Raw genomic sequence first — 27,469 nt, forward strand, 5'->3', positions numbered from 1 at the left:
TAAAAGAAACTTCAGTTGACGGAATGACGCGTCGCAGTCTGGTGTCCAGTTAAAAGTAGAGTTTTTGTGAAGAAGGCACGTCAATGGGTAAGCAACGTCAGCAAAGCGATGTATAAAGCGTCTAAAATACGAGCACAACCCTAGAAAACTGCGCAACTCCTTCACTGTCTGCGGGGGTTTAAAAGACTCAACAGCGGCAGTTTTCTGGGGATCCGGCATCACACCATCACCATTGACAAGGTGTCCTAGCACCAGCGCTTGGCGCTCTCCAAAGCGGCACTTTTTGGAGTTCAGAATTAGGGCGGCGTTGTGCAGACAATTCAAGACACGTACTAGACGGTCATTGTGTTCTTGGAAAGATTTCCCAAATATGACGACATCGTCCAGATAGCAAAGACAAATGTCCCATTTTAAGCCGCGTAAAACTGCGTCCATAAAGCGTTCAAATGTGGCTGGCGCATTACACAGCCCGAATGGCATAACATTAAACTCATAAAGGCCATCTGGCGTTACGAAGGCTGTTTTTTTCTTATCCGCAGGGTCCATTGGAATTTGCCAGTAGCCAGATCTGAGATCAAGACAAGAAAAATAGGACGCACCAGAGAAGCAGTCGAGGGCATCGTCTATGCGAGGAAGAGGATAGACGTCCTTTTTCGTAACAGAATTTAGACGCCGATAATCGACGCAGAATCGCCACGAACCGTCTTTCTTGCGTACAAGAATAACAGGGGCAGCCCAGGGGCTAGATGACTCCTGTATCACCTTCTTCCGTAGCATGTCCTCCACTTGCTCATGAATGACTTTGCGCTCAGATGGGGACACGCGATATGGCTTTTGACGAATGGGACGAGCCGAACCAGTGTCGATGCTACGATGGGTCCGATGTGCAGGGCGAGAGGTTGGTCCATCTGTTTCAGAAAAGGCAAACATAGGCGAAAAAGGTAGAAGGATATCCACAAGCGTACGGCGTTGAGGTGAACTGAGATCGGCGCTGATCATGCGGATGATCGAAGTTTCACCAGCAGGCAGAGGTACGGTGGCACTCGTAGCATCTGTGACCAAAGCAACGACGTTGGGCGCATCGGGTCCACAAGAGGCAAGCTTCAATCCCGTTGGTAAAACTGCGGGCTCGGACGATGGATTGATGGTCCATAACGAGGCACTACCATGATGCACGGAGATCATACAGTGAGGGATAATTACATTTTTCTTCAGGCATGCTGAGTGAACTGGGTGCACCACGGCCTGGAATGAAACCTTCTCAAGAAGTGGAACGGATACGGGGACGAACATGGCAGACAAGGGTGGAACTACGGTGTCTTCGGTAATACTAAAAACTGTTTCTTCATCACGGCCACTTTCAAAAAGTGTCGGCAGATGCGAGCCATCAAAATGAACCTCTTGACTTCGGCAGTCCACGGTAGCGCCACAAAACTTCAAGAAGTCCATTCCTAAAATGATGTCATAGTGGTAGAGTGGGGTAAGACTACGAATTCGGCTTGAAAACTTGCACCACCCACAGACACTTGCGCACTACATACACCCAGTGGTCGCAACGCTTCGCCACTCACACCACAAACCATTGAAGCACGGTCATATTCAAACATCACTTTGCGTCCCAGCAAGCGCCTAAACTGATTACTCATCACAGACACAGTCGCACCCGTATCTACCAAAGCTAATGTACACACACCATCAATGAACACACGAATTTTGTTTTTGAGCATTGCAGTTGGAGGGATGTTGGCACACAGCACATTTCCAGCGGCCTCACCCCCATCGGTCGCGCTGGTTAGTTTTCCGGATGGGGCGGCATGGGGCGCCGCCGCGGTGATGGAGAACGACGTGCACGGAAGGCGGGTGGAGGAGTAACACTTCGCTCAGATGCTGGGGAATGGTCGCGGAGATTCCCGTTCTGGATGTTGCCGAAGTACCCACGGGGAGTGGATTGCTGGAAAACGGGGCTGTATTGCCGATTGTTGGGTACTGCTGGAGGCACCGGGCGGTTATAGCGTGGCGGGAACCTACTGCGGCAGTACCTGGAGATGTGACCTTCGACGCCGCAGCGGTAGCATATCGGTGGGGAAGGTATAAAATGCTGTTGTGGATACGAGCCAGGCACAGCAGGGCGCATCGTAGGTCTGGCTGAATGCTCACACTGCGCAGGAATCCTTGTAGATCGAATAGAAGATCTAGGTGCACTTGAGGTGACGTCATACCTTGGGGCTTCAAGCATCGACGCAGGCGGGTTGGCAAAATGCATTGGCGGGTAGTCAATAGAAACTGCAATTTCAGGAGCTTGAGGGAAATGCTGTACTTGAATCGCTTGTGGTGGTGAAGCCGGCCGTCTAGAGGCCCTCTAGACCGAAACCTCAGCAGATTCATGCAGGGGAAGCGTGTTGATCCGTAGAAGTAACTGAGCTTTAACTTTACAATTTGACCCTCCAATGAGCAGTCAGGGTTTATGGTCGACAATATCGACTGATTTGATCTTCTGGCAGTCCAAGGAACTCTCAAGAGTCTTCGCCAGCACCACAATTCAAACGCGTCAATTCTTCGATGGTCAGCCTTTTTCACAGTCCAACTCTCGCATCCAGGGAATTTGAAATAATTAGATCGCTTTTCTAGGTTAACACAGGTACGAAATAAATCGGCGTAGAGTGGTGCTGAAAAGTGGCGGCACCACTGTAATTGACAAACGAAGTGTCTAAAGGTACGTCCGACGTATCCATTCGATTCTTGTAAAGATACGGCGGACGTCGATATACAGGCTCATGGCTATATGCACGTCGAACGCGGCCACATTCCGCTTGCTACGCGTGAATGATCTTATCCTCTATGATATCAGCTAGCCGGACTCTCGATGAGGTGCTACGAAGAGTGCATCCGTTCTAACATAGAATACGGTCTTCACTTAGGGTTGTGTACGGCAAGCATCGCTGTCACGCACATAGCTGCAGGCGATGCTACGTACTGCACCAGCTCCACCAGCTGGCATCGAGATACGCACATTCACGAGCAGCTTTCGCTTCGCACTAAACTATCACCTCGATCTGCCCGTAATGCGAGCGAGCTATTCCTAGCATTCATCGACCTCCGAAGATCTAGCGCTGGCACAACACACACACACCTCGCCGTGCAGAACATTCAGCAGTCCAAAGTATGTATGTGAAATGGCATTATGCTTGTTCCTCACATGCAGACCGAGGAAACAGGATGTTTCTAGCTAAATTCTTCGTTTAAATTCTACCTCAGAGTCGTGGCAGAAGACATGCCGAATCTACTAGAGGCCTGCGCTGCTACTGCGGCGAGCTGCACATCGACTCGTCGAGGCGAAGACCTACTGCACCGCACCGCAAGAGTGCACAACCGGAAAGACGGAAGCGCGAATGATCCGATTTCCATGTGAAGAGCAATGTTCTTTGTGCTTAGCCTGCATCTTTTTCTTGTCGTTGAATTTTGCGTACATGTAGTTTAAACCTCCGCATGCTCGAGGTTAGCGTGACCCGACTGAACGGCCGCGCAGCTTTGAAACGATCGGGATCGATATGCATGCATCGCCGGACTTAGGTACGCGGTAGAAAATGTGCGCTGCACATTTCGTTGCAGAAGCTGACTCTTGCAATTTTGCAGAGTGTGCCATGCAAGTGATCGTTGCTACAACCACGCATCCATGTTCCAACGGCTGGCCTACCCCGAGGCGCATAAATGTTCAACCGTGGACGTATCAATGATCGAAGAGAGGACAGATTTTCACAATATTGGGCGCGAAATCGATAGTTACCAGTGCTCAGTGTTAGAGAAATTCTGCCTTGATCATGCGCAATTCAGTGTTTCAGGTGTGGTCTGTAGCTATAAGTTTGAACAGTTCGCCTGTCAAGTCAGCGGCGCCAGCGATGGACCGGCGGAGCGATTTTCCACGTTACACCGCTGTCTAGCTAGAAAGCCTACCTAGGCGGCGTTTGACATTCAGCTGCTTTTTGTGGGCCCCGTAATTGAAAGCAACGCCTTCAGAAACGCGTTAAATGTTAAAAAATGTATTCCCTTCAACAGTTTCACTCCAGGCTGTCAAAGCAGGCGGACGTTGATAAAACAGTTGAGCACTCCAGTCTTTAGAAATCTGTAGAATCGCCTTCAGTTTGTAGAATTATTGGAATAGGTCACTTTCCGATCGCTGGGACATAGACCCTCATGACAGCGCTGTCACGTGAATAAGGACCACACCAGACCGAAAGCTTGTCTCATATAACATAGCTAACCAAGGTATACCTTACAGCATTGTATTGATTTTTATGGTGCATAAGCAACTAATGCTGCCATGCACCAAGAACAAGGTGTAATGTATTTATTTTGTGTGTAATGACTAAAATGTTCTTTAGGATGTAGCTTGTTTAGGAACATTTTAGGAAACCAAAAATGCAGGAAATTTTCACTTCTCTCCTAGAATCATGCTGGTATGGAAAAGGATCTGTTGCAAAATTGTACAAAATGTTTCCTCTTATTTTCTCGACTCTGGCGCACGTGTAAGATATGGTTTATTGTTAGTTCATCTCCACACTCCTTGCATATTGGTTTGTCCTCTTTCATAAGTATGAAGCTGTGTGTGTGAGTGTGGATATGTGTTTTGTGAAGATGACCTAAAATGGCCTCCATGTTGTGTTTTTGATTACTGCATGATTTCCATTCCTTAATGACAGGTTTGACAAGTATAGTTTGTAGTTTATTTCATTGTTTCAAAAATCCTGCCATTTCACTCTCACTTTTCTTTGTACAAGCTTCTTGGTATCTTCATGCAGCATATTCACCCTCTGTAATTTAGCATTGCGTCAAGGTAACCTAGTTATTTCTTTTCATCACCTTTCAAGACAACTGTCCCGATTTCATAAAGTGTAGGGTTTCTGACGACAGGAACTCCTTGGAAGTCGTAGAAATAAATGAGATCCACAATCATGAGCTATCTAGGGTGTGCATATACATGTCCATCGCTCAGTGGAATGGTGTCAGTACGCTGTTAGAATAGGTCTTGTGGTAACAACAACCATTGTCTGAGGTGGTCCTTTAATGGGCATTGAAATGCTATGTAACTACAGGTACTGATAGAACTCTTGATCATGTTATGTGATGGTGCGATCCTTGCATGCATATTAGGTATACATTTCAGAATCTGCAGTGCACCACTTGACCATTTGCCACCAGTTTGTGTGAAAATGTATTTGTCATGCATGTTAACCAGTATTTAACAGATGACCCCTGTGCACAAGCCAAAAGTGCCACGAGCCAAATGTCACGAGGCCACACGACATGGCAGGAGCTGTTAAGTCGAGCTTGCAAAGTTATATTTGAAATATGTTCTGCGACGTTTCAGCTCCAATTAAGAAAGGTTGAGGCTTACAGAGGTCTATGCCAGGTTGTCTATCACCTAACAGGGCAGCCTACGACCGTATGCTAATGAGTATATCTGAGATAACAGAGACATGAATTAAGGAATTAGTAATTATGTTTGTAGCAAAGGGCATGTAAATTAACGGGAATCCACAGTGGGATCTGCAGACAAGAACCATTAATGCTGGCACACCATACCCTTAAAGGTGGAGATTAGGAGCCTCCCTAATTTTTTTTCTGCTCAACGCTTGTCATTTCCTTCGTTCTTCCAGATGAGGAAGATGTGAAAATGATAGCATCGAAAATTCCAGAGACCATCGTTAACAAGGATGCTGATCCCAACAGCGTAAAAAAGGAATTTCAGAAAAGATGGGTAACTAGTAATGCTGGCAACAGTTGAAGCTAAGTGGAAAGGCATGAAATTGAAATGTAACATATGCAGAGATATGTTGCGAGACGACCAGTCTGTGGTGTGCGACATCTGTCTCCGTTAGTTTCATCAAGTGATTGGCCAAAGCAGATGGGGCTTGTGGTTTTGTGATAAGTGCAGTGTAGTAGCATAGATGCAACCTTGCCCATTAATAATTGGAGTGGAGTAAGTGCATTGTTTTGTTTTTGTAAGATGTTCATGGTTTCCATGCAAACATTATGAGAAATTTTTTCCTAGAGAATGTTTGCTGAAATGTGAATATAATGTGCAATAAAACTAATGTTTTATTGCTATTTACTTTTTCTTGTATACATTAGTTCTGTGAAGAAAACCACAGGCTAGAAGGAAATGTAATGGCATGCATTTTGATACTTGGCCCCGTTGTGCTGGCTCAGTAGTTAGAGTGCTTGGCTGCTGAACCCAAAGATGCAGATTTGGTTCCAGCCACAGCAGAGGCATTTCAATAGAGGCGAAACAATAGTCTGTCATGCACCGTGTGGTGTCAGTGCATGTAAAAGAACCCCAGGTGGTCGAAATTATACCGGAGCCCTCAACTATTGTGTTCCTCATAGCCGTAGTTATTTTGGGATGCTAAACCAGATATATATCACATCATACTCTGAGTAAGGTGCTATTCATGGTCAGTTAATCATACACTAAATGATCAATTTTTTTCTGCATGGTACAGCAGCTGTTGTACAATTTTACTTTAGCCTTCATGAAGAATATCACACTGGCTCCACATGGCTTTCTGTTGACCCTTGATATGCGTCACAATCACACACCCGAGTATGTATTTGTCTAAAGGCACCTATGCATGCAAGGAGGGGACCATTACTTTCCACTTGTCAGAACTGAAATGCATGACCCACATCATTTCTGTAATTCAACTGCTTGCTATTTGAACAGTCCAGCATTGATGCAAGTTTCAAAGAACTGCAATTAGAAAATTAATCTAAGCAGCAAACCATGCCAAGAACTGCTTCAGTTTCATCTTTAGCAACTGTTTGGGAACTAAAATTAGCCAAATGTTGCAAAACATTGATGAGAGGTTACAAAATCTAAAAAAACAATGCAGCCTACCTGTGGCATGTAGGGTTTCACATCCTAAAGTGACATATGTAGCTATGAAGAATACCGTAGTGGAGAGCTCCAGACTAATTTGACTGCCCAGGCTTTGTACTTTGCATTGACATCTTGCAGAAAACAGAAGCATTTGCATTTCACCTGCACCAAAGTGCGACTGCCATCACTGGTATTAAACATCACGACCTTGGGGCAAGTAGCCGAACGTGCCACTAAGATGTCGCAGCGTGTACGTACATGCTATACATGTCAACCTTTCTAGCATTAAAGCTGTCACATGCATGGCAGATATTCATGTTCAGCTTTGGACTGACAAGTTTAAAAGTGTACTATTTGTGTTTTTCTAGCATGAAAAACAAAGGAAATTAAGGAAAAGCGAAAAAAAATGAACATAATATGTTGAAAAAACACTAGTCATTAACACATAAAGCATATTCGTTCCTTTATTAATGATAAAGTGGCCTTCAACAATAGTACAAAGCCTGAAAATTTCGAAAAGTGCTGTGCCAGGCAGCTATTTTACAGAAACCTGAACCATTTCACCTGTAGGAATGCGCATCCCGGCGGTGTGGGCTGGGCACTTATTTTTCGGTCCACTCCAACATGCGAAAACTGCATCATGTGCATTCCCATTTTCCGAGTTTTGAGCTCTGTAGTACAGGCTAACAAATTGTCGATGACTTATTTTCGTCTGATTGTTGCACAGCGCGTGTAAATAAATTACTACTGCACCTAATAAACACTGACATGCACGTGCAACATCGCCGATCATGAACGGACACACTGATGTCCGTCCGGGCATCGGCGCACTCATCACAGCACTCTTCGTAGTCTCACACAGCACTCTAGTAGGACGTAATCCGTAATCACAGCATCTCACGGTAAGCACAAACCACACCTCCAGTTGTACAACAAACACGAATGACGCGATGCTTGGGCTAGAGACACGCCGGCGGTGCCCAGCTTTTTCAGCGCCGCTTGTACTACGTAGAACTTGCAGCACCAAACCTCAATGCGAGCAGAAAGCAATGCGTTACGTGACGCATCTCATCACATATGGAAGTGAGGAAACTTTGAAGAATCAAAACTACATAACGACCGTCGTAGACGTTAATCCACATGATAACGAGGACCAAATGAGCGGGCGTGCGGGCCGCGGGCTGGCCGTCAACACCGCGATTACTGCTTGCCACCCTGCCGCGGTCCAACTCACGTAAACCTATCATCATGCCATCACGTAGTATATCACCCATTCTAGGTACTATTATTGCCACTGTACTATTCTTTGTAATTTCACATTTCACGCATGCAGTATGTATACATACTTCTTGCACCTCGTACGTATGTACACCATGCGTACACCTCACACCAACTTCGATTTGGCTACATATGGCTACCATGTTGTTGCTACAACCACATCTGGGGATCTCGGATCCGTCCGGCTTTCCCGACGGATCCCAAGGCCCATATCGGAGAAAAATGCGTTGGGTCCGTCGGAAGAACCCTACCGATCGGGTCCGTCCGCCGTACCTCTGAAAAATATTTCCCGTATCCGTCCGACCCGTCCGACGGATCCCGAAGAAAAACGCACCGGGTCCGTCGGACGTACCTTTAAGACCACTGATCGGGTCCGTCGGACGTACCTTTAGCCACAGCCATTGACAAAACTGCATCACGGCTTTTTAGGATGGCGTAGCGAAAGTTTAGAGATAAGCATAGGGTACTTCTCCCAATGTGCTTGACTTTCTTACACAAGCATTTCGGCCAGGTGTACCTTTTTTTAGAGAATAAACACTAATCGGTAGCGGTTCGCGTAGTCTCTCCAATTCCAGAGAGAATGTACATAAAATTTGATTTTTTTATGCATCACGTTTTAGTGAATACTTCATCAACTGCCAAGTTCCTACAGCCAGACATATATTAAAAAGTAGCGTCCTTTTCAACTTGCCGGTGAATACAAACTTGTGCGTGGCGTAATGTTTTTACGCCATGCAGCGAGTATTTCATAAGTGATCATATTTAAGAAGCAGGCTATTGTGAATTAAGAACGAGTACTGCAAATGACATCAGGATAAATCAGTTGTATTCTTTGGATAGTCACCTTCACTACATACCCATTTACTGGGAACAAGTGCGTTTCTCGAGCGAAAAATTCTTTATGAACACATTTTGTATATTGTAAGATTGAACCTCAATAATATCTATATCCACAGATCTTCCTTCGCGACGCTTGCGCGTTTCTGCTAGTTATCGTGAAAAGCGCACACCACGTATTTTCGAAGGCAGTATAAAGTGCTCGGTGCTAGCGCGATATGGAAACTCGATAAGCATAGTTTTGCACTCACTGAAAAAATTACACCATTTGAAAGCAGTATTACAGCAACTAGCAAAATATAATCCCACCGTTGCTTCAATTGTTGTTAAATAAGCACCCCGCTAATTTCCTCTGCCACTCTTAACTATACTGCTTGCCAGCGCATGACAAAATGTAAAAGAAAAGAGTTTTGCTACACGCTGGAAGGTCAGATCATGTACATTAGTATCTTCCGGACAGTATTTCACAATATTCTATAGTAGCTTCAGTAATAAAGGGTTTGTCCAAGAAAATAGGAATTATGAGCCTGTTATTTTATTGTAGTTGCATTGTCGATGTTTTAGCATTAGTATCCTCTCGATAGCATTCGTAGCAATCTCGTGCAATATATGATGCTGAACTTATCTCGAAGTTTCAAAGTTTACACAGTAAGTTGGGAAATTGAGTTAGGCTAATTAGTCCCAATAGTATTCTTGGTGAGGTCTGTGCACGCTGTTTATAGCATATTTTAGTGAGAGACCGGAAGAAAATACTGCGTGTTATCGTTACGTCCCTTCTGCACCTTGAAGTTTGATACTTCATTCTTGTATAAATTTAACGTTAATTTTCACGGGTGTAATATGTTTCACCTTTGTACATTTTTGAACTCTGCCAAGTGTGACGCAACGTCAGCACTTTATTCCTTTCGGTATTTTATGTTATGAAATCATTCGCTGTCTGCAAGCTAAGGCGCTGCTACTCAATAAGCCCTTCGAGGCTTTGGCTTTGGCGGACCTGATTGTTGTGTATAAATTTGCACGAATAACATTAAGCGTTATCTATTTAATATATATATATATATATATATATAATCCCTACGTTTGCGTGCCGTTGTATCAACTCACAAAAGGGATATATATTGACAGACAATTATTCACAGCATGGAAAGTGTAGTTGTGTTTACATTCCCATGTGACGTGGTATAGGGTCGGACTGTCTCCGCACCAGGGGCAGCTATCTCTATACTGTGTGGGAAACATTTTGTTTAGAATGTATAAGTTGTGGAAGGTGCCAGTCTGCAGTCTTCTCCAGCTGGTCGCTTCTTCTTGTGTGAGTCGCTTGTGGGGCGGAGGGTATTTTAACCTGGTGCCTCTGTAGTGATTTAAAATATCTGCGTACGTCGGGTCCACCATCACGGGGTCCACGAGGTGTTCTGTCAGCAAGGCTCGGTGCGTGATTTCGCGAACCAGGCTGTCTGCCCTCATGGAGCAATGGGAGGGCCTGCTAACCAGCTGCGAGCTCACCGCCCAAAGGGCATTGGTGCAGCACGCATGCGAGGTAGCCAGGACCAGTGGAGCCCTGGAATGAGGGAACCACCCGTGCTAAGGAGTCTCCAACGGTGGCGAAGAAGCGGCTGCAGGAAGACTCTCCGAGACTAACCAAAAGACCTCAATAAAGTTTTTTCACTCACTCACTCACAGCATGGGCGAAGAGTGCGAGTTGCAGCTTTTGAAGAAGCTCCTTGATTGATGAGCAATTGTCCCGTTGCATAGTTTCGCTTTAGGGCTCAATTGTAGCGGCCTTGTCGAACTGTACACGCATCGTGCAGCTATAGTCACTGTTGTGCAGCTAAGTGATTGATCGTACTATAATCGTACCGCATCGCATCCAGCGCTCAGCGACGCCGCCGCGCCGGCGAAAGCAAACGAAAGTGAGGGTAGGTGAAGATGGCAATAGTGAACACTCCATAAGCTGAGGCGTTTGTCTCATCAATCTACTATATGCGAGTGCAAAGCCATGGCGGAGCGAAAGCGAATTGAGCGAATCGGATGTTTTCGGAAAGACTGTTCTTTCGGTTTTGGCAGGTCGCGCCGTAGTTTGGACATTTGTTGATCGATGCATTGTCTGTGAAGGGTACAAATTTGTAGGCTCGTGCTCGTCGTCGTGTGTTCTTTGTGTCTTTCATCGGCCGTTTTTGAAGCAGGATACGCACTGAAGCCCTCACGTTGCACCGCGTTCAACTTTTGGTCGCCGAAGCGCGAACACACGTCGCCCCTTGGTCGGCACCGGCCTTTGTGACATTATTGGACGAGTTCCGCCGTTTGAACAGCGTGACACGGAAGATAAGGTAACAATATTATTCTTCTTTTGAACATATGATGCTTCTGGGCTGTTTGCTATGGGAGGATGCGAACGGAAGGAAATGGGAAACGCGCGCGGCTCGCTTGATAAGATCCTCTTTGTGTGGTCGCACGCTTGATCACGCGCGCGGACCGACACAGTGAAAGCATGGGCCAGTCTGAGAGCCTCCGAGTGGCAGAAAAAAAAAAAAAAAAAAGTTTGCGGACGAGGAACTCCAGTCGGAAATCCAGTCGGCAATCAGAGGCACCCATGTGATGTACCCCGCCAGACTGTGTCGCTTCCGTTTTGGAGCGATCAGCTCTCCGCAACCATTGGGACGCCCCGTGTCGAGTTTCGTACGTTTCAGCCATGGAGGAAGGAAAGAACTTGTCAAGTTTCAGCGGACAACAAGCAAGAGGGCGATAACCGCTGATGCCAGCGCGGCGGCGGTGGCGGTGCAGGAACATCGTCATCACCCATGTCATCACGTCGGGCTAGCCGCCGTTGCTCCGTGGCTATTGACCTTGACAGATCATGTTGTGACTGTTGCTGTGAGGTGTACTACGTGATAAGTGGGTGTTCGCCCAACTTTTTCCGGCGCGCTCAGTCTCCTATCTTCGCTACCGTCTGTTCACATATATATCTGCACGTGGATTTGCCTCTAGGTCAGTTTGTTTTAAGTGCGAGTCACCGCACGTTTGCGAGTATCGGACGAGCAGTAATCATATACGTCAGACTGACGGTGACTCTTCCAGTGCCGTAAAGTTTTGGATAGCTAAACGGGAAAGGTATGCATTGTCTTGCCTTCTTTTGTGCGTTTCAGAACGTACTGCTGGGATGTCCTTCCTGATTTTATAGACTGTAACTGTATTTTGCGCAGTATTACGTTTTTGAGAGGAAGCCAGGTGCCCATCGCAAGTGAAAATATATAAAGTGGGAACTTAAATGAAAGTTAATTTTCAAGTATACATACTGCCGTAGTACATGGCCCTGGAAATGGTCCCACTTGCTTTCAAGTGGCTTTTACAAATAATCCCGCTTGGAAGCAAGTAGTCTCTCTAGCGCCCATTCAATTGTGAATGGTGGAAGGCAAGTGTTTTTCGGAGCAGTACCCACTGAACTTCAAGTGGTCACAACATTAGCATTTTCGACAAACGAAGCAGAAGTAGTGTGGTTCTTACAAGCTGCTTTTGACAGCTTACTAAATTGCGTTCATATTTTGTGTCATCACTGTGTGATTAAAATTATACAAAATGACTGCGGTCAATGGGAAAGTGCCACTGGCCCCAGTATAGTACTCTCATTGGGATATAGAAATGGGAGCTGAAATGTGTTCTGTGCTTACGACAACTGCCACTGCCTGGTGGGCCACCCGATATAGCTTTTGAAGTCATGAGGAAAAATTATGATCTTCTTTAAAGTCATAAGCAAGTGTATGTCCTGGTGCGCTGCTTGGGTGCTCTCTACAGGCAAGTGGACAACTAACTGTATACCCTTTGTGAAAAGTTCGGAGCCTGTGGGAATTACTTCTGAGCCACGCCGTGTGGCTCGTAATGCATTCTCAGTTCCAAAGGTAAGAAGGTCTTAACTCCATGCTTCCTTCAGTGGCTAGGATTTCCACGAATGCTAAAAGTAGCTTAACTATGTGGCTAGAAGCAGAACCTCTAGGCTCTAAACTTTTGACAAAGAGTGTACATTGAGTTTACGTTTTGCATCTCTGGTTTAATTATTGTTTTTTGTGTGACGAATAGGTTTTATCTTGCTGTCAAAGAAAGCCTCTAGAATTCTCGTAGTTTCCATGTTCCTGTAGAAATGTTATCGGCGCAAGTCATGGGGCCGAATTGCAGTCCTCATAAACCGGTCTTTCTTTTGCACTTTAATGTGCCCAACTTGCAGATTAAAAATATGATTGGACCCAATTTTAATTTGAAAGGTCATTTGTAGGAAGTGGTCCCTGTTTTCAAATGGTCCCAATTTTGTCATGTGGTCCCACTTTAACTAGTGATACCTCTTGCAAGAGGTCCCTGTTCCATAACCCACTTCAGATGGCTGCATTTGTAAATTTTCCCATTGGGTTGACATTGTGTTAGTGGGAAGTTATTCTAGTGTGTACAAATGGCTGTTGACAACTTAACAGCTTTTCCAGTCTGGGCAAGCACTGGAGTTATTAAGGGTGATGGTTGCTGCCGTGTTGAACCTTAGTGCTTGCCAGATATAGATTGTGCCAGATATGCAACAAATCACAGGTTGTGCAAGTCGTTGCCTCCACTGACCTTCCATCTTTTCATCCTCACACCCTTAGGTGCTAGGTCCCATGACCTGGTGTTGAAGGTAGGGGTGCACAGAAAAGAAAAGAAAGGACATCATCATCTTTTGAGGTACTTGAGCTTATTTTTCTGAGCGCTGAAAATGTGACAGATTTTGCTCTTCAGGAAAACGGCTGTTTACTCAGGAAAACGGCTGTTTACTAAGAAGAGGTAGGAACTAGTACACAGGGCTAGACACACGTTCACAAAGTGGTAATTTAATATTTCAACTTATAATGAGAAATGTTCATGGATAGCACGTAATACAATAAGTGTACAAAAGTCACTGAACGTCTTCTGGTGTCTGGAAAATTACCACTTCATCTAATCTGTATTTCAAATTAAATAAAGAGAAATTTGTCTCATTTTTTAATTGAACATATTAGCAGTTTCCAAACCACGGGAAAGAAGCAATGGAAGTTGTGGGGGGGGGGGGGGGGGGGAGGGGGGTTATAAGCAGTGGTTTGGTGCTATAGTGTGAAGAATTGGAGTAATTTCCGCCACAAGGTGTCCTTCATCGTTCACTGACATTGCAGGCCACATGGGTACTGTTTTGCATTAAGGTTCTGTTAGATAGTGCGTGGCTCAGTTCAGCAGCTATACTAAGCTAAGCTTGTGTTCGAAAGTTGAAAAATGAAGCTATGATCATCCACTATGAATACAATAACATGCAGTGATGGAAAAAAGACAATTTCCTGAATTATGAGGATTTTAACAATAGAATTTGAAAAAAAAAACAACCACAAGCCATATGTTGCTGCGGCATTTTTCTTATGTAGCTGAAAGAGTTTTGCTAAAATGTTACAACTGTAAGACTTCATCATTTGAAAAGAGCAGAGTGCCGAGAATCACCACCTTGGTATCTAGTGGGGTATCTCTCATCCTCTCAAAGAACACCAATTATCTTTTCAGACAATTGCATGTCCTTTTGCAATCCATTGCACCAACTCAATTTAATCTGTAAATGTTATCAAGTGATGTTTAATCATGTCCCTGTGCAGGCACTAAATACAGTTATTTTGTACGGTGCTCGTTTGCTACTAGAAAATTACTGGAGTTTATATAGTGTATCTGTCCACATTCCTGTCATTGTTCTGCTTGTTAACATGTATTTCCATACAAGCAAAACTCCACTCCCCATGTAGCATAGCTCATAACATTATTGTAAAATCCACAATTGATGAATTTTTGGGGTATCCATCATTTCGGAATTTGTTGACGTCGCTTGTCTCAGTTATGCTGGCTTCCACTGGTTAAGCCATATTGAGAAACTTGTCAAAAACATCACTGAAGCTGTGCTTGGGAGCATGGCTAAGAAATATGGTTATGCTGCTTATTTTGCAGTGTGCAAAAAGAAAAAAATATTGGAATTCGTTCAGTAGAGACTGGGCATCCCTTAAGTGCCACCATTCTTAGTCCTTTCCATACTTTGGCTGGTCACTAGAACAAAAGCACGGAGAAAAGGAAGAAATATCTGCACGAGACATGGTGCGATACTTCAGGTGAAGTTTATTCCATGCAGAAATACAGTTTACAAGAACTGTTGAGGAGCGCGCATTTCTTTTCTTACTCATTATGGCGTTGCGAGCAATCACGAAACCGTGACACACATGTATGATGAGGCGTGGTATCTCCTTGCTTGTGAGGGCTGTGGATGAGGTGTTCACATACTTGTCTCGTGCTTTTTCGATACAAGATGTCGCAGTGATGTCGCCATCAGAAAAGGTTTTATTGATGTTGCAATGGCTCTGAGAGAGATATGCTGCTTGTTGATTGAGCTTGGGCTGACAGAGATTCAAGCCAAGGGAAGGAAAAGTGTGCTGCATGGATTGTTGATTTGAAGGTTGCTGTGGTTTATGCAATTCCTCTGTCTTGTTGCTAGTGCCTGTGATCAGTATGAACTGTCCACATTATTGATGGTTCTTAAAACTATTGATAACGTAGGAAGGCTTTTGATAGTATTGTCCTTAACACTTGATAGTACTATTACTGTCGTATATTAGGAATAGTATTAGTGTGGTGCAAATCTGCAGTATTTGGCCAGTGGTATTGCCAAAACATTTGCAGAAATTGACAACCAGCAATATTTGGTTTATGCAGCTTGTGAACAATTTTTTGGCGAACAAAGTAGATAATTTAATTCTGCATTTACAGCCCCGAAATAAGTTCATCAACACATTCATACCAAAAAGCAACAAGTTGTACTGTCCCGACAAATTTGTACACGCTTATATGTTTAAATTGCAAAATGCAATAAAAAATTTGTAACAGTGCATCTGTGTGCACTTGTAGTGGCTTCCTTTTAGTTGCAGCTGAATAGTTCAATTAGTTACGATAGATCAGCCAAGTATTTTGGTGCAAGGGAACACAAAGCATGTCATCTTTCTGGCCCCCTCAGTCTGCTGCCACATAAGAAGTGCTTTCCGGGCACTAAAAATGCACTTTCTGCTGGTACCGATGTTACACGTTGTGCCATCCCTATATGGTGCAGAAGTTTTTCTATCACCATACTTTTTACTCACATTGATCCCAGTAACATAGGCCCTAGTTTGGCGCGGTACATCAAGCAAGAAATTTACTTGAAGCAGCATTCAGAATATTGATTACTTCTGTTTGCAGAATATTGTTCGGGGGGCAATGTCCCAAAACTTAACACAGGTTAAAAATGCCGGTTGATAAGCTAGAAGTGTTTCTGAACAATGCTGCACTTACAAGTTAAAAAGTGTTGGTAGCTGCTGAACAGGGTGTGATCTGCATGCTCTGTGTGCTGAGCGTTCTTTACACACTTAGCTGACAGAGCCGGCTGCTTCAACTGTTTTGAAAAACAACGCTAACATACAGACATCAGCAAACATGCCCGCTGAAGTAAATAATTCCACTCGATTTCGGCTCAGAAGCAGGCGTGTCATGTGATATGCCTCTGTGGCCATTGTGACGAAACTAGGACATTCATGACGCTAATACTGTATTTGCTAACTCTATGTAAAGTGCACATGTTAAACTCAGTGACACGTAAACTGCAACAACAGAGAGTCTGACCATAAGTTGCCACAGCCACCACCATACCTCGCAATATAGTTTGCATGATTGATCTGGTACTCTTGATAGCACTGAATATCGAAAGCGCCGCATTGGTAATACTCTTGACAGCGCTGTCTACAGAACTGTCAATGTTAAAACAGGACTATCGACACAATTTTTTTGCCACCGATAGTTCGGTAGTGACTCAGCTATTGATTATATTGATAGTAGAGCAATAGTTTTGCATCACTAATCTGAAAAGGGCACACCCCTTTGTGAGGAGTGTAGGACCCATACTTTAGTAATTTAGTTGATTTACTCCTTTTTATTTTTTTAGTTATGGTATGGGCTTTGGGTGTTGGTAGGATTATCATATAAAATTTCATTGCGAGAGGGTGTGGAAGACTGCTGAAAACCTTACCGTTTTCTTTCCTTTGTGAAAAACAGCCAAGTCATCATGCTTTTCAATGAGGAAGTGCAATGCATGAACATAATCTCTTAAGGAGTAATAAGTGCATATGCAGTCATTTTGTGTAGAGTAGGTGTTGTCATTGTAAGTCTTGAGTTGTAATAGTTCAGAAACAAAAAGGTGCACAACTCCAGCTGATGGTCTCTGGAACTGATGTTTGAGGGCCAACTTGGCTCAATCATCAGTGGTGACTACTGACTGGTTGTTGACAAAAGATGTGCCTTTTAAATCTTTGACCGGTCCATAGTTGAAGTTTCAGAAAAGGGGTTGCTGTCACTTGAGTCACCCATGTTGGGTGGAGGGGAAGTGCTCACAGTAACTGCATGTGATTGGTGAGCACTGGATTTCTCCTCCACCCATGTCTCTCTCTTTCTCTCTCACGGTTTGGCAGGCTGCCATTTTGGGTGTCTTGCATTACCATAGAATTTTGTAGTAGGCGCAGTAGTCTAGTATTTCTAACAGCCTTTACCTTCCTTGAATTTTTCTTGTCTGATAGAAGGTGCGTGCATTTCTGCCGAAATTCAGACTTGGGTACTACTTAGGAACATAATCACAGGCCCTTGGCTAGCAGGCAAATGTAGCTGCACTTGCTTTAATTATGAGCCCGTTCATTGAAATACTCTAGGTTTAATAGTTCAGTAGGCATTTTAAGATCTGCATCTGTCACTTTATCAACGTTCCTCAAAAGGAGAATACATTAAAATCTATTTATTTGTATCTCATTAATTTTGATAATTCGAACTATAGGAGCGTGACATTGGACTCCTGTTAATTTGGACATCAACAGGCTCACACGGGTTAATTCAAACAGTAAGGGGGGAACCTCAATGTATGACACGCGAATCCAGAGGCCACATTCAGATAGATGTCCCCAAACCTGAATCGCTTCAAACAGCGGCAGGGATTCAGGGGGTTCAGGGGCCGATGAGTGCTAGGCGCGCTCATCGGCCAGTCAAGCTGTATCAGACACAGCTTTGGGGTTGCATTGCGCCGTTCTAAGGCATACACATATTTCTCTTGCATCCACGTGCTTTTTCCGTTCTCCCGAGTGTTCTGTGAATGGTTGCATTTTGAGGATGCTTCACCGCGCGGTCCACAGTTCATGCAGTAAAGCATCCTCAAATCGTGCTGGGGCAGTTTGCGGAGAGGCACCACTGGCCCTTCATCGCTCTGCGAAAAGGGCTGTGGAGGCACTTAATCATTGTCACTTAGCTTTCGTCTCGGATGTATGGACAAACTCATACCAAGTGTTATTTTGGTGGAATGGCTGCAATGCAAGGGATTCTCGGTAGTTTGTCGGGGCTGCTTGATAAATAGAAGTTTTCGATAATTCAAACATATTTTTCTGCACCCATGAAGGCCGACTTAAACTCAAGAAGATTTCTGTGCAGTGTGGCGAAGTATGGTTGATGCAATTGAGAGCCATATTAAATTGGATTTTTTTTTTTGACAGCGCTAGGAATGAAATGCAAAAGCAAAAATGAGCATGTTGAAGATGATGAACTAACCAGTTCAACATTCGTGCAGCAGATTTAAACCCATTAAACACATAAGCTTTAAATTAGATCTACTACATTTGACAGTCTATCAGCTTTATGAATTGCTTTTGGGAGAAAACGCAGTTCAAGTTTCTCGCGTGTCTAACGTTCTTGAAAAAATGAAACATTTTAAACCTTTTTAGAAGGTATTTACCCTTGAAAAAGGGCGATTTAGTGCATAACAGCTTTAACGTGGCTAAGCATTATAAAATATGCTGCTTGTGCACTGCAGGTGATACTGAATGCTTCACTTCCTCACGTTTAGAGAGGCAGAAAAATATAGGCTGATAAATATTTACGATCAGGTTTGTGCAGAGGCAATTACTGGCTCTCCACGTAAATGCAAATGAGCTTTTTCGTAAAAACCCACAGTCCCCTTCCCTGCTGAGCGGCCAAGCAGGAAATTGCCTTTATTGCTGTTTTAGTCGGAAACACTTGGCAGTGCCTTGTGAGAGCCCCATCTTGCTCAAGAAACTGCAATGATTGCAGAAAAAACCAGAACAGGCAGCTTTTTTTTTTTTTTTTTTTGGCAGCATGAGTGGCAAGCTGTTTTTACATGCTCTTGCACAGTCCACTGGGAGTGGTTCCATGACGGCTGTTTGGCAGTTCTCTTCTTTGCAGGAAAAGTGTGAAAAAGTGCACCGTGAATAAGTGGACAAGTTGTTCTGATTTTTTTCGGGAGTGAAACAGTGCAATGGCACGAGGCCAAGAGGAGGAAAATGGCTGTGTCTCGTTCATTCGCCTCTCGGCCCCACGTCATTGCACTGTTTCACTCGTGAAATAGAAATGGCTCAGAAGGTTGGCCAGGGATTCCCAGTCTTTGCAGCCTTAGGGAGTACCGATGGCTTGTATAACAAAAGATAATAATGTGTTCTTCCACCCCTTATCTCGTGGAACTTCACTAGTTAAATTAATATTGGCTGGTTACAGTATAGAGAGGGCAGTCTGTATTGCAGGAAGCAGTTCAGTGTGATGAGCCCCAGAATAGAACAGATAAAGAAAATATGGGTGCTGAGGCATGCATATTCAAGATTTAAGCATTCGGGGAATCCAAAAGGTTCTCCAGGGAACCCAAAGGACCTGCAGAACCCAGTTTGGGAACCTTGGGATTGAAAGGATATGATCTTTTTATGTTGACTTTGTGTTATGAGAGGTAACATATTGTTTTGCTCGTGTATGCATAGCATTTGCATATGTGGAAGAATTTCAAAAATAAGTGTGCCACCACCTTAGATGTCCCAGTGTACAGATGCACATCTTAAAGGAGTAGGTGCACTGAATTTTCATCATTTGTTCCATCTTTGGAACGATACACAGGAGGTTACAAAAAAGTGTTAATTTATTTATAACCCATGCGTTACGCCGTACGTACTGCAGGTAGAAGCGAGAGGAGGATTGGTGCAGAGGGCAATGGCGGGGCCATGCTGAGCGTACAGCCATTACTTCTTGTCTCATGTGTTCTTTGTTGTCGTCAGATTGGATACGAGGATGTGGAATAGTGCTGCTAAATGCCTTGAATAGCTGGCTGAGATTACACACTGAAATGACTGCATGGTTTTCAGCATCACCTTTGCAGTAACAGCTGCAAAAGTTAGTCGAGCTGTGAGTGTTGACGTAGCACAGCGATCATGTTGCAGATGTGTCGCGGATGCAGCCGAGGTGGAGTGTCATGCTCTGTACTGTCATGCTCATACTGTTTCGGTTTCAGTTACTAAATTCTGAATAGCGACTGTGACGTTAGAGATGCGTTGAGGTCGTGTGAGGCGTACGAAACTACTGTATAGTAACTGCTTTGTTCATTTTAATTCGCAATGACCAATACACAAGCCTGGCTGAGAGCTGGAGTTACGAAAAGGAATAAGCTGTGATTACGGGGTAGTTATTTTTTTTCTTATTCAAGACTAGTGCGACCGGAGCTCGTCTGTGACGTCACAGCCGTCGTGCAACACCTGAAACCGAAACTGCGCAAAATAAAAATTAGATTGTAAATTTTTTACCTGGCGTAGGTGAATTCATGTTGTGCCTCATGAACAGCATTTTCTTGCACACTGTTCAGAAAAAAAAAAAAAAAAAAAAAAGCGACCTTACAGCCACTTGTTGTGCCTTTTCTAGTTGCACACAAATTCCTTAATTGAACCTGCCATTGCATCTTTTTTTCCCTTCTATGCCGGACATATTGCTTCTTAGTCTTGCTTGCTATCTCTGATGTTTAGAACAGGAGCATTTGCAAATGCATGTCAACTTGCCCAGGTTCTTTTGCATTCTGATGCTTTTGTCACCGTGCAGGCAATTAATTCCAGCTTAAGTTGAAATTCAGTTCTGAACAGTTGAGCATTGCTTCAAGGAGTCTCGCATTGAGTTTTATAAAACTCTTGGTTTGTCTGGACTTTCCTTAGGGTTCCATGAATGTCTTCGTCCTACATAAACAAATAAAGTGGGAAATTCTTAAAAGGCCTATGGATTGGCATGCTCTTTTTCGCAAGCTTATTAGGCAGGAGGCATTGAGCCAAGACGTGTGGGGTTCCTTATCAGCTTTTGACAGGAACTAGGGACTGGGAGAGCCATGAGGGTCCCTTCTTAAGGTGCATCTGAGCCTGTTATAAACCACATTGATGTGCGGTAGGGAGACACATATGCTGCATCTGGATCTTTAGAATTATATGCACTTCCAGGTGTGTTTAGGTACGTCTCCGTGCTGCATACTTTGAAAGATAACTCTATCTTAAACATTTTTCTTTTTGTAAATCTATTCTTTAGTCTTTTTTGGGGCTGTCTTAACAGTGTTTGAGAGCAAGAAATGCTTCTGTGGATGGGAGAATCGAATTTGTATTGATGCGGTGGCCTTCTGGTAGAGCATCCACCTCTCGCTTGGGAGGTACCAGGTTCAATCCTTGGTGCTGCCAGGTACCACCAGTTTTCCAATGTGTACAAGGTTTCACCTGGTATGGTGCTCGGCTCGTCTGTGGCAAAATGCTTGGGAAAAGCTCTCGAATCAAACCAGTGCTCTTTTCTTCCGTCTTTTTCAATTTACAGCTAGTCAATTCACACTCGTGACGTCCTGAAAGTAAAGAAGTTGGTGATCAACAGTCTTAAGTAGTTTGTGGCTTTGTGGCATTGCCTCAGTTGTAGGTATACAAAAAGAAACTTCACTGATGTCATCATAGCCAATGGCAGCAACACTTGTGATTCAGTTTTGGACACTTTATCTTTTTGCTTACAAAAACTGTGCTTTCGGCAAAAAGTAGCTAGGGTGGGGTGTGCTGAAGAAATGTTTGCAGAATTGGGTGAGATGGCAAGAGTCCTCTTACGAATGTCTCTTATGGCACAAGCTGTCTTTCAATCAATCAATCAATCAATCAATCAATCAATCAATCAATCAATCAATCAATCAATCAATCAATCAATCAATCAATCAATCAGTCAATCAATCAATCAATCAATGGATTTTTTTTGCCAGAAATATCTGGATGGTCACCGTGGACTAAAAGCTGGGCACACAGCTTTTAGCCCAGGGTGAGAGCTAGTCGAGAGCTAGTTGACTTGCCCAACAACACATCCTACTGATCAGTGAAAGTAGTCTCAACACAAGTCACCTATAGTGTGTTCCTCATTGTCCTTTTGAAAGCATGGATGTTTATAAGGGGTAAACTAGCATTGACAGTTTGTAATCTGAAAGCATTTGCCGTTTCATGTGTGGAGGACTTCCGTCTCAAAATGGGCAGTTTCTGTTCTAGGAACTCTGCTTGTCAGAGAAAAATGAAACGAAATTCCTTGGTCAGAACAGTACACCTCAGTAGCCTCTGGTTACGTTTTTTTTATTTCTAGTTGTGCACCTGTACATTTTATTGTATACGTCCTCATTCTTGTGGCTAGTGCCCCACTTTTGACTCACTGGGCCAGTATCTTACTTCTGATGCCATTTCAAGGGAGGGGGGGGGGGTAGCCCTTTCTTTGCAAGTATGCAGAGCAGATGCACACAGTAGCGGAGTGGTAGGACAGCACATGTCTACACGCTTTATAAAATAAGCAAAAAGTGAGGAGCACAATGGTCTTTGCAAGCATTCTCGCTTTCTCGCCTGCCAAGAGTTATGTAAAGATGTGGCATTTCTCATGATTTCTACACCTATGGAAGTTTGTGTGAACGAACCTGTGAGAATAACGCCTCTGCAAGCTCCTTCTGCAGGACGAGCCTTTATGGTGGCGGTTGCTTGCCTACGCACACTAGTTGTCATGGCTGCGTTTTGATGGAGGCGAAACGAAGAGGCGTCCCTGTGCTATGCGATGTCAGCGCACGTTAAAGATCCCCAGGTGGTCGAAATTACTCCGAAGCCCTCCACTACGGCTCCTCTTTCTCTCTATCCACTTTCACTCCCACCTTCCTCCCTTCCCTTACCTTGTGGTTCAGGTGTCCACAGAAACAAGTGTGACAGATACTGCGTCTTTCTCTTCCTGTGAACCAGTTATTATTATTATTATTATTATGACACAAAAAAAGCGTGATCACAGTGCAAGGCTTCCGAGGTAAAGGGGGGCGTGATGGAAGAGAAGACTGCAAAAGCTAACTGTAATGAGAAACCAGCCAAGAATTTCGGCCGCCGTACTTTTGCATTAGCTGACAGAACAGCTTTAATTTTCACCTCTGACTTAGTGTATGTGCCCCGGTATTTGAATGCAGTTTAGCTTTGCTAGTTTTTATTTAGTCATTAGCAATCATAATTTCCCTAGTAAAACTGGCAGTCTTTTTTTACACTTTTGTAATGTAGTCAACACTAATGGTAAACCACTGATATAACTTTTACATGATGTTTTCATTTCTTGGGCATTAGAAAGCTAAACATGGCGTGTTTTGAATGGCTAGTCCTGAGGTTGAAAGGTGTAATGCATAAAGAAAGCGCGACAGTCTCTGCTGGTTTTTCCATCCTCACGTACCACTGTCAAGGTTGCTTGAAACATGCTTCTTCTCTAAATGCTCTATAGACTTGGCAGTGGATTAGAGCAAGTGTTTTATCTCCAGAAGGAGCAGCTGTGTCCTTATCTCCTTGTCACGCCACAAGAGATTGTGAAGCCCTGTTTATTACCATAGTGATAAAGGGCACTACGCAATGCACCTCTTTGTGTAATTTGGAGGAGTGCCAACGAACTGCTGCTTTTGAGCGCAGTTTGTTATTGTTGTCTATCATAAGGAAGGCTTGTGCATAATGCGTTGACACAGCCCCAACTATAAATGAAAACGCTGAGCGATTATTGGTACTTTTTGCGGCAGGGATTGTAGCGTCGCATTTTCTGTGCCGTGCTTTGTGTTTCCATGAATCTCGCCGGTCTGTTCATGCGGTCATCACTCTTGCTGACAAAATTACATTCCTCAGTTTCATTCTTGCAGTGAATCGTCAACTCATCGAAGCTTCCACACATAAGTGATTTCAGCGGCCGCATGTGATCTCTGTGCTGTTGTTTTGCTATGCCGTCATGACGAATTGATCGAGGTTAAAGAAGAGGTTAAGAACACCATCTAACAGTGCATTCCAGCCAACCTCTCTGCCTTTCCTGTCAATTAAAACCTCTGTCTATCTACCTCACAGTGCATAGGGAGCGCGTTTGCATTACAGTGATGTATTGGATACTTGTGGGACTCACTTTCGTACGCTTTTGCGCAGCATGATAAAGGATAGCACAGGAAGTATCTCATTTGCATTATCAAAGGATTGCTGAGCTCAGTGTCTTAACTCTCAGTTGCCACATCTCGATGGAGACCCCCACGTGCAGTGCAGTGTTAGCACTCTTTAACGAAACTCAAATGATTGAAAATTGGAGCCCACCACTGTGTACTTGCTCATAGCTGGCATGCCCCTTTGAAGGGTTGATTCCCACGCACTAGCCTGTTTTGGTGTTCGTGTCACCTGCCAGTCTCAGATTGCTTATCTCTTAAAGAGTCGTGACAAGTTTTTTGTTCACTTTGGAGACTGATCCCAAGGACAAAGTCAAACAGTAAAGGCAGGTTTGGCTTGTGTTTATTGCGCTCGGCTTCCATCGAAAAGTGACCGTCTTGGCCGGCATTCGATCCCACATCCTTGGCCACAGCAGTCGAGTGCTCTAACCGCCGCACCACTACGGCGGGGCGCAAAGGTAGGCGATTCTGTCGAAGCAAAGGACAAGTGGCGAACAGAAGGCAAGGAAGGGTACACTGGGGGCATACGGTAATGTCCGAATAGGGTGGGAAAAAGTGCATGAAAGTGAGAACAGCAGCAGAGCTTAGAAGCAGCCCTCAGCATCGCATTCTCTATGAAGAGTGTGTAATGGGACATCTCGATTTGGGTGACCACCGACTTTGCACAACTGTCACTAAATGCTGTGGCACTTCACCGACTTTTGGAGGGGTTATTAGGTACGCTTGCACAAGGGCATTTTCACCTTTTGGACACAAACCAGTAGGCGCGGATTGTGGGACTAATCTGAATACCTCCCTGTTGGCAGTTCATGTGCTTCGCTGAGTTCCGGCCTTTTCCTCTGGCTTTGACAGGATGCTGTACCCCGTGATCCTAGTGTCACTGCTGGGAATGGGCTTGGCTCTGGAGACTCTGGTGACCATTGACTACCAGTCCAAATACCTGTTCGTCAATGTCGATGGCGCACCGGACAACTCTACCCTACGTATCCTGAAACTCGACCCTCGGGCATCCACTTGTGCTGACAGCCATGGAGCAGTTGTCGTTTTGAAGGACCGCCAGATCCTGGTGAGCAAAGGGGAAGGAGGGTGACGACTCGGTGATATTATGCGGTTTTGAAGAACCAGTGAAAAAGGTCAAAATTCGACCTGTGCCTGCCTCTTTTTTTTGTAGTCATGAAACTTACATCAAATAGTACATTTGGGACCTATATAGGTCAGTCCTCCATTGATGCATTACAGCATTTTGACTTGAAAATGGACCTTTTGTAACCAGGAAGTGTCGAAGGAACAGATACAAGCGTCATAATTACCAGCTGATTTTGCGAGGAGACTGTGTTACGTTGTTAGCACAGTTTTTATTTGAATATGCTTGAGGTTGAACTTCCATTTAGTTCAAAGGGGAAATGATGGAGTTCTTTCAGTGTTACCCTCGTATGATTTAGCAGAGTGGGTGGGAGAATTTTTTAAATTTTAAAATAAGTTCATCCTTTGCTGCCAGACGGCATGAACTTGAACAGAATGAGCCATATGATCTAACTTTTGCTAAGAACAGAATTTGTATAGTGTTGCCTTTGGTGTCCAGAATCTAAGAAAATTCTTGGTTGGGATTTCTCAATCTGTTTGCTTAAGCCTTGGGGAAGCTCTGAGAGCTTTTAAAGGGCATTGATTGACTTAGCCTTGTGTCTTTTGCCTCGTCCCTTCCTGCCTTATATGTTTACACAAAAGAGTGTAAACAGATATTCTGCCATTCAAAAAACGAACTTTGTTTTATTAGTGACTGGCTGTAATAGGGAAGGCTCGGTATAAAGCATTTGCGGTTATGTTTAGTGACTGAGCTCGACTGGGCACCTAATTGTTGATTACAGAGGACGGTGCTGTTGGATATATGCAGTACCATAAGTTTTTCTGGTTTCAACGTTTATGGCTACTACTGGCTTTCCATTGCAAGCGTTTCGTGCAGTAGCTTGTATCCTTGAGGCCAAAATAGACTAAGCATGTTTTACTTCGCTAGTTTTGCTGCATGAACCAAGAGCATCAAGTTGGTTTTTAAAGCCTAAACTTAATAGTGAAAGTAACAGGAAAACCAATAAATTGCCAGGACAGTAAAAAAATATATATATGGATTTCGTCAGTAGCACGGGGGATAGGATGTTGCTAACGTTCATTTAAAATCACAAGCAATGCTGTAAATGAGCGCTTGCCTTTTAGCGTCATTGAGGGCCAGGCTGATCGTTAGTTAGCTTAGCAACTGGTTGCTAGTTGTTAGTCCTTTGATCAATCTGAGCAGCTTCCCACATATTGGCTGAGTTGGGGTTAATTTGTGGTGTCTATTGTGGGGCGCTTTCCTGCTACGATTGTGTCATTCGGTACAAGTCTTAGTGTGGTTACTCATTGCTAATAAACGGGGCTTGTTTTTAATGCTTTGATGTTTTGTTTGAATAGAATATGCAGACGTGCAAACATAGCGGGAGATGGCAGGAAGAAAGGCGGGCGAATGCGGTTAGGAAGGTTGTTTGGATCAGGTGGATGCAGCTGGTGCAGGGCCAGCTTTTTTGGAGGGTACTGTTTCTTCACTTCTGTATGTGCTTTTTGAAAATGAACAAGTTTGTCATAGCGGTCTTACTGTGCGAGTTTTTTTTTTATTTGCTGGAAGTAGCAAGGCTGCTTTTAATTGCCTGCTTGTTCTAAGCAGTGAAAAATCATACCAAAGAGTCAAGTGAAACTGTCCTATAGCACTGAGGAATGTAGGTATCTGCTGCTTTGCATAGTCATTGATTTGAAGGGTGTTACCTTTTCTTGCAAAGAGCTCCCAATATGATTGCAAAAATTGGTAATAATGCTGTTACTACACGGTTGTTGCGAATGATTTCTGGGACTGAACAGAGAATTTTTATTATTTACATATTTTTTATAGAAAGTTGTTTTTATCTATGCAGCTTTCACAACTACATCTTGGGAGTGGCAGGGTTGCTGTTCTATATAAGTGGCTCATACATAGTTACAGTGAAAAATTATCGTAGTTGTACTCGCAGGTTTTTGCTCCTGTGGACTCTCCATCATCGCCTTACATTACATTTTTTTGTAATTGCCTATAATCACTACACAGGTGAGGCACGTGCAAAGCATCCAGGAGATGCTTCGAAGTGTCTGGTAACACC

At 44.0% G+C, this 27,469-nt stretch overlaps 1 protein-coding gene across 8 annotated transcripts in view; it reads left to right on the plus strand.

Moving 5' to 3' along the window:
• Nucleotides 1-10,959: 10,959 nt before the first annotated feature.
• The window catches only part of LOC146178712 (uncharacterized), a 44,351-nt gene continuing 27,841 nt past the window's right edge, over nucleotides 10,960-27,469 (plus strand). Inside the window, exons 1-4 of one of the 8 annotated variants that reach the window (XM_084578474.1) lie at nucleotides 11,836-12,100; nucleotides 12,782-12,885; nucleotides 13,615-13,690; nucleotides 25,164-25,377. In XM_084578474.1, the coding sequence (XP_084434600.1) occupies nucleotides 25,165-25,377 (213 nt within the window). In that variant the 5' untranslated portion in view covers nucleotides 11,836-12,100; nucleotides 12,782-12,885; nucleotides 13,615-13,690; nucleotide 25,164. Of the gene's footprint in view, nucleotides 11,320-11,353; nucleotides 12,101-12,781; nucleotides 12,886-13,614; nucleotides 13,691-25,163; nucleotides 25,378-27,469 lie in introns of those variants that run through there. The other 7 variants (XM_084578475.1, XM_084578471.1, XM_084578472.1 and 4 more) reach the window with 7 other exon arrangements.

Source organism: Amblyomma maculatum, chromosome 9 (genome assembly GCF_055883805.1).
Source record: "Amblyomma maculatum isolate TAMU_Amacu chromosome 9, ASM5588380v1, whole genome shotgun sequence".
Lineage (NCBI taxonomy): Eukaryota > Metazoa > Arthropoda > Arachnida > Ixodida > Ixodidae > Amblyomma > Amblyomma maculatum.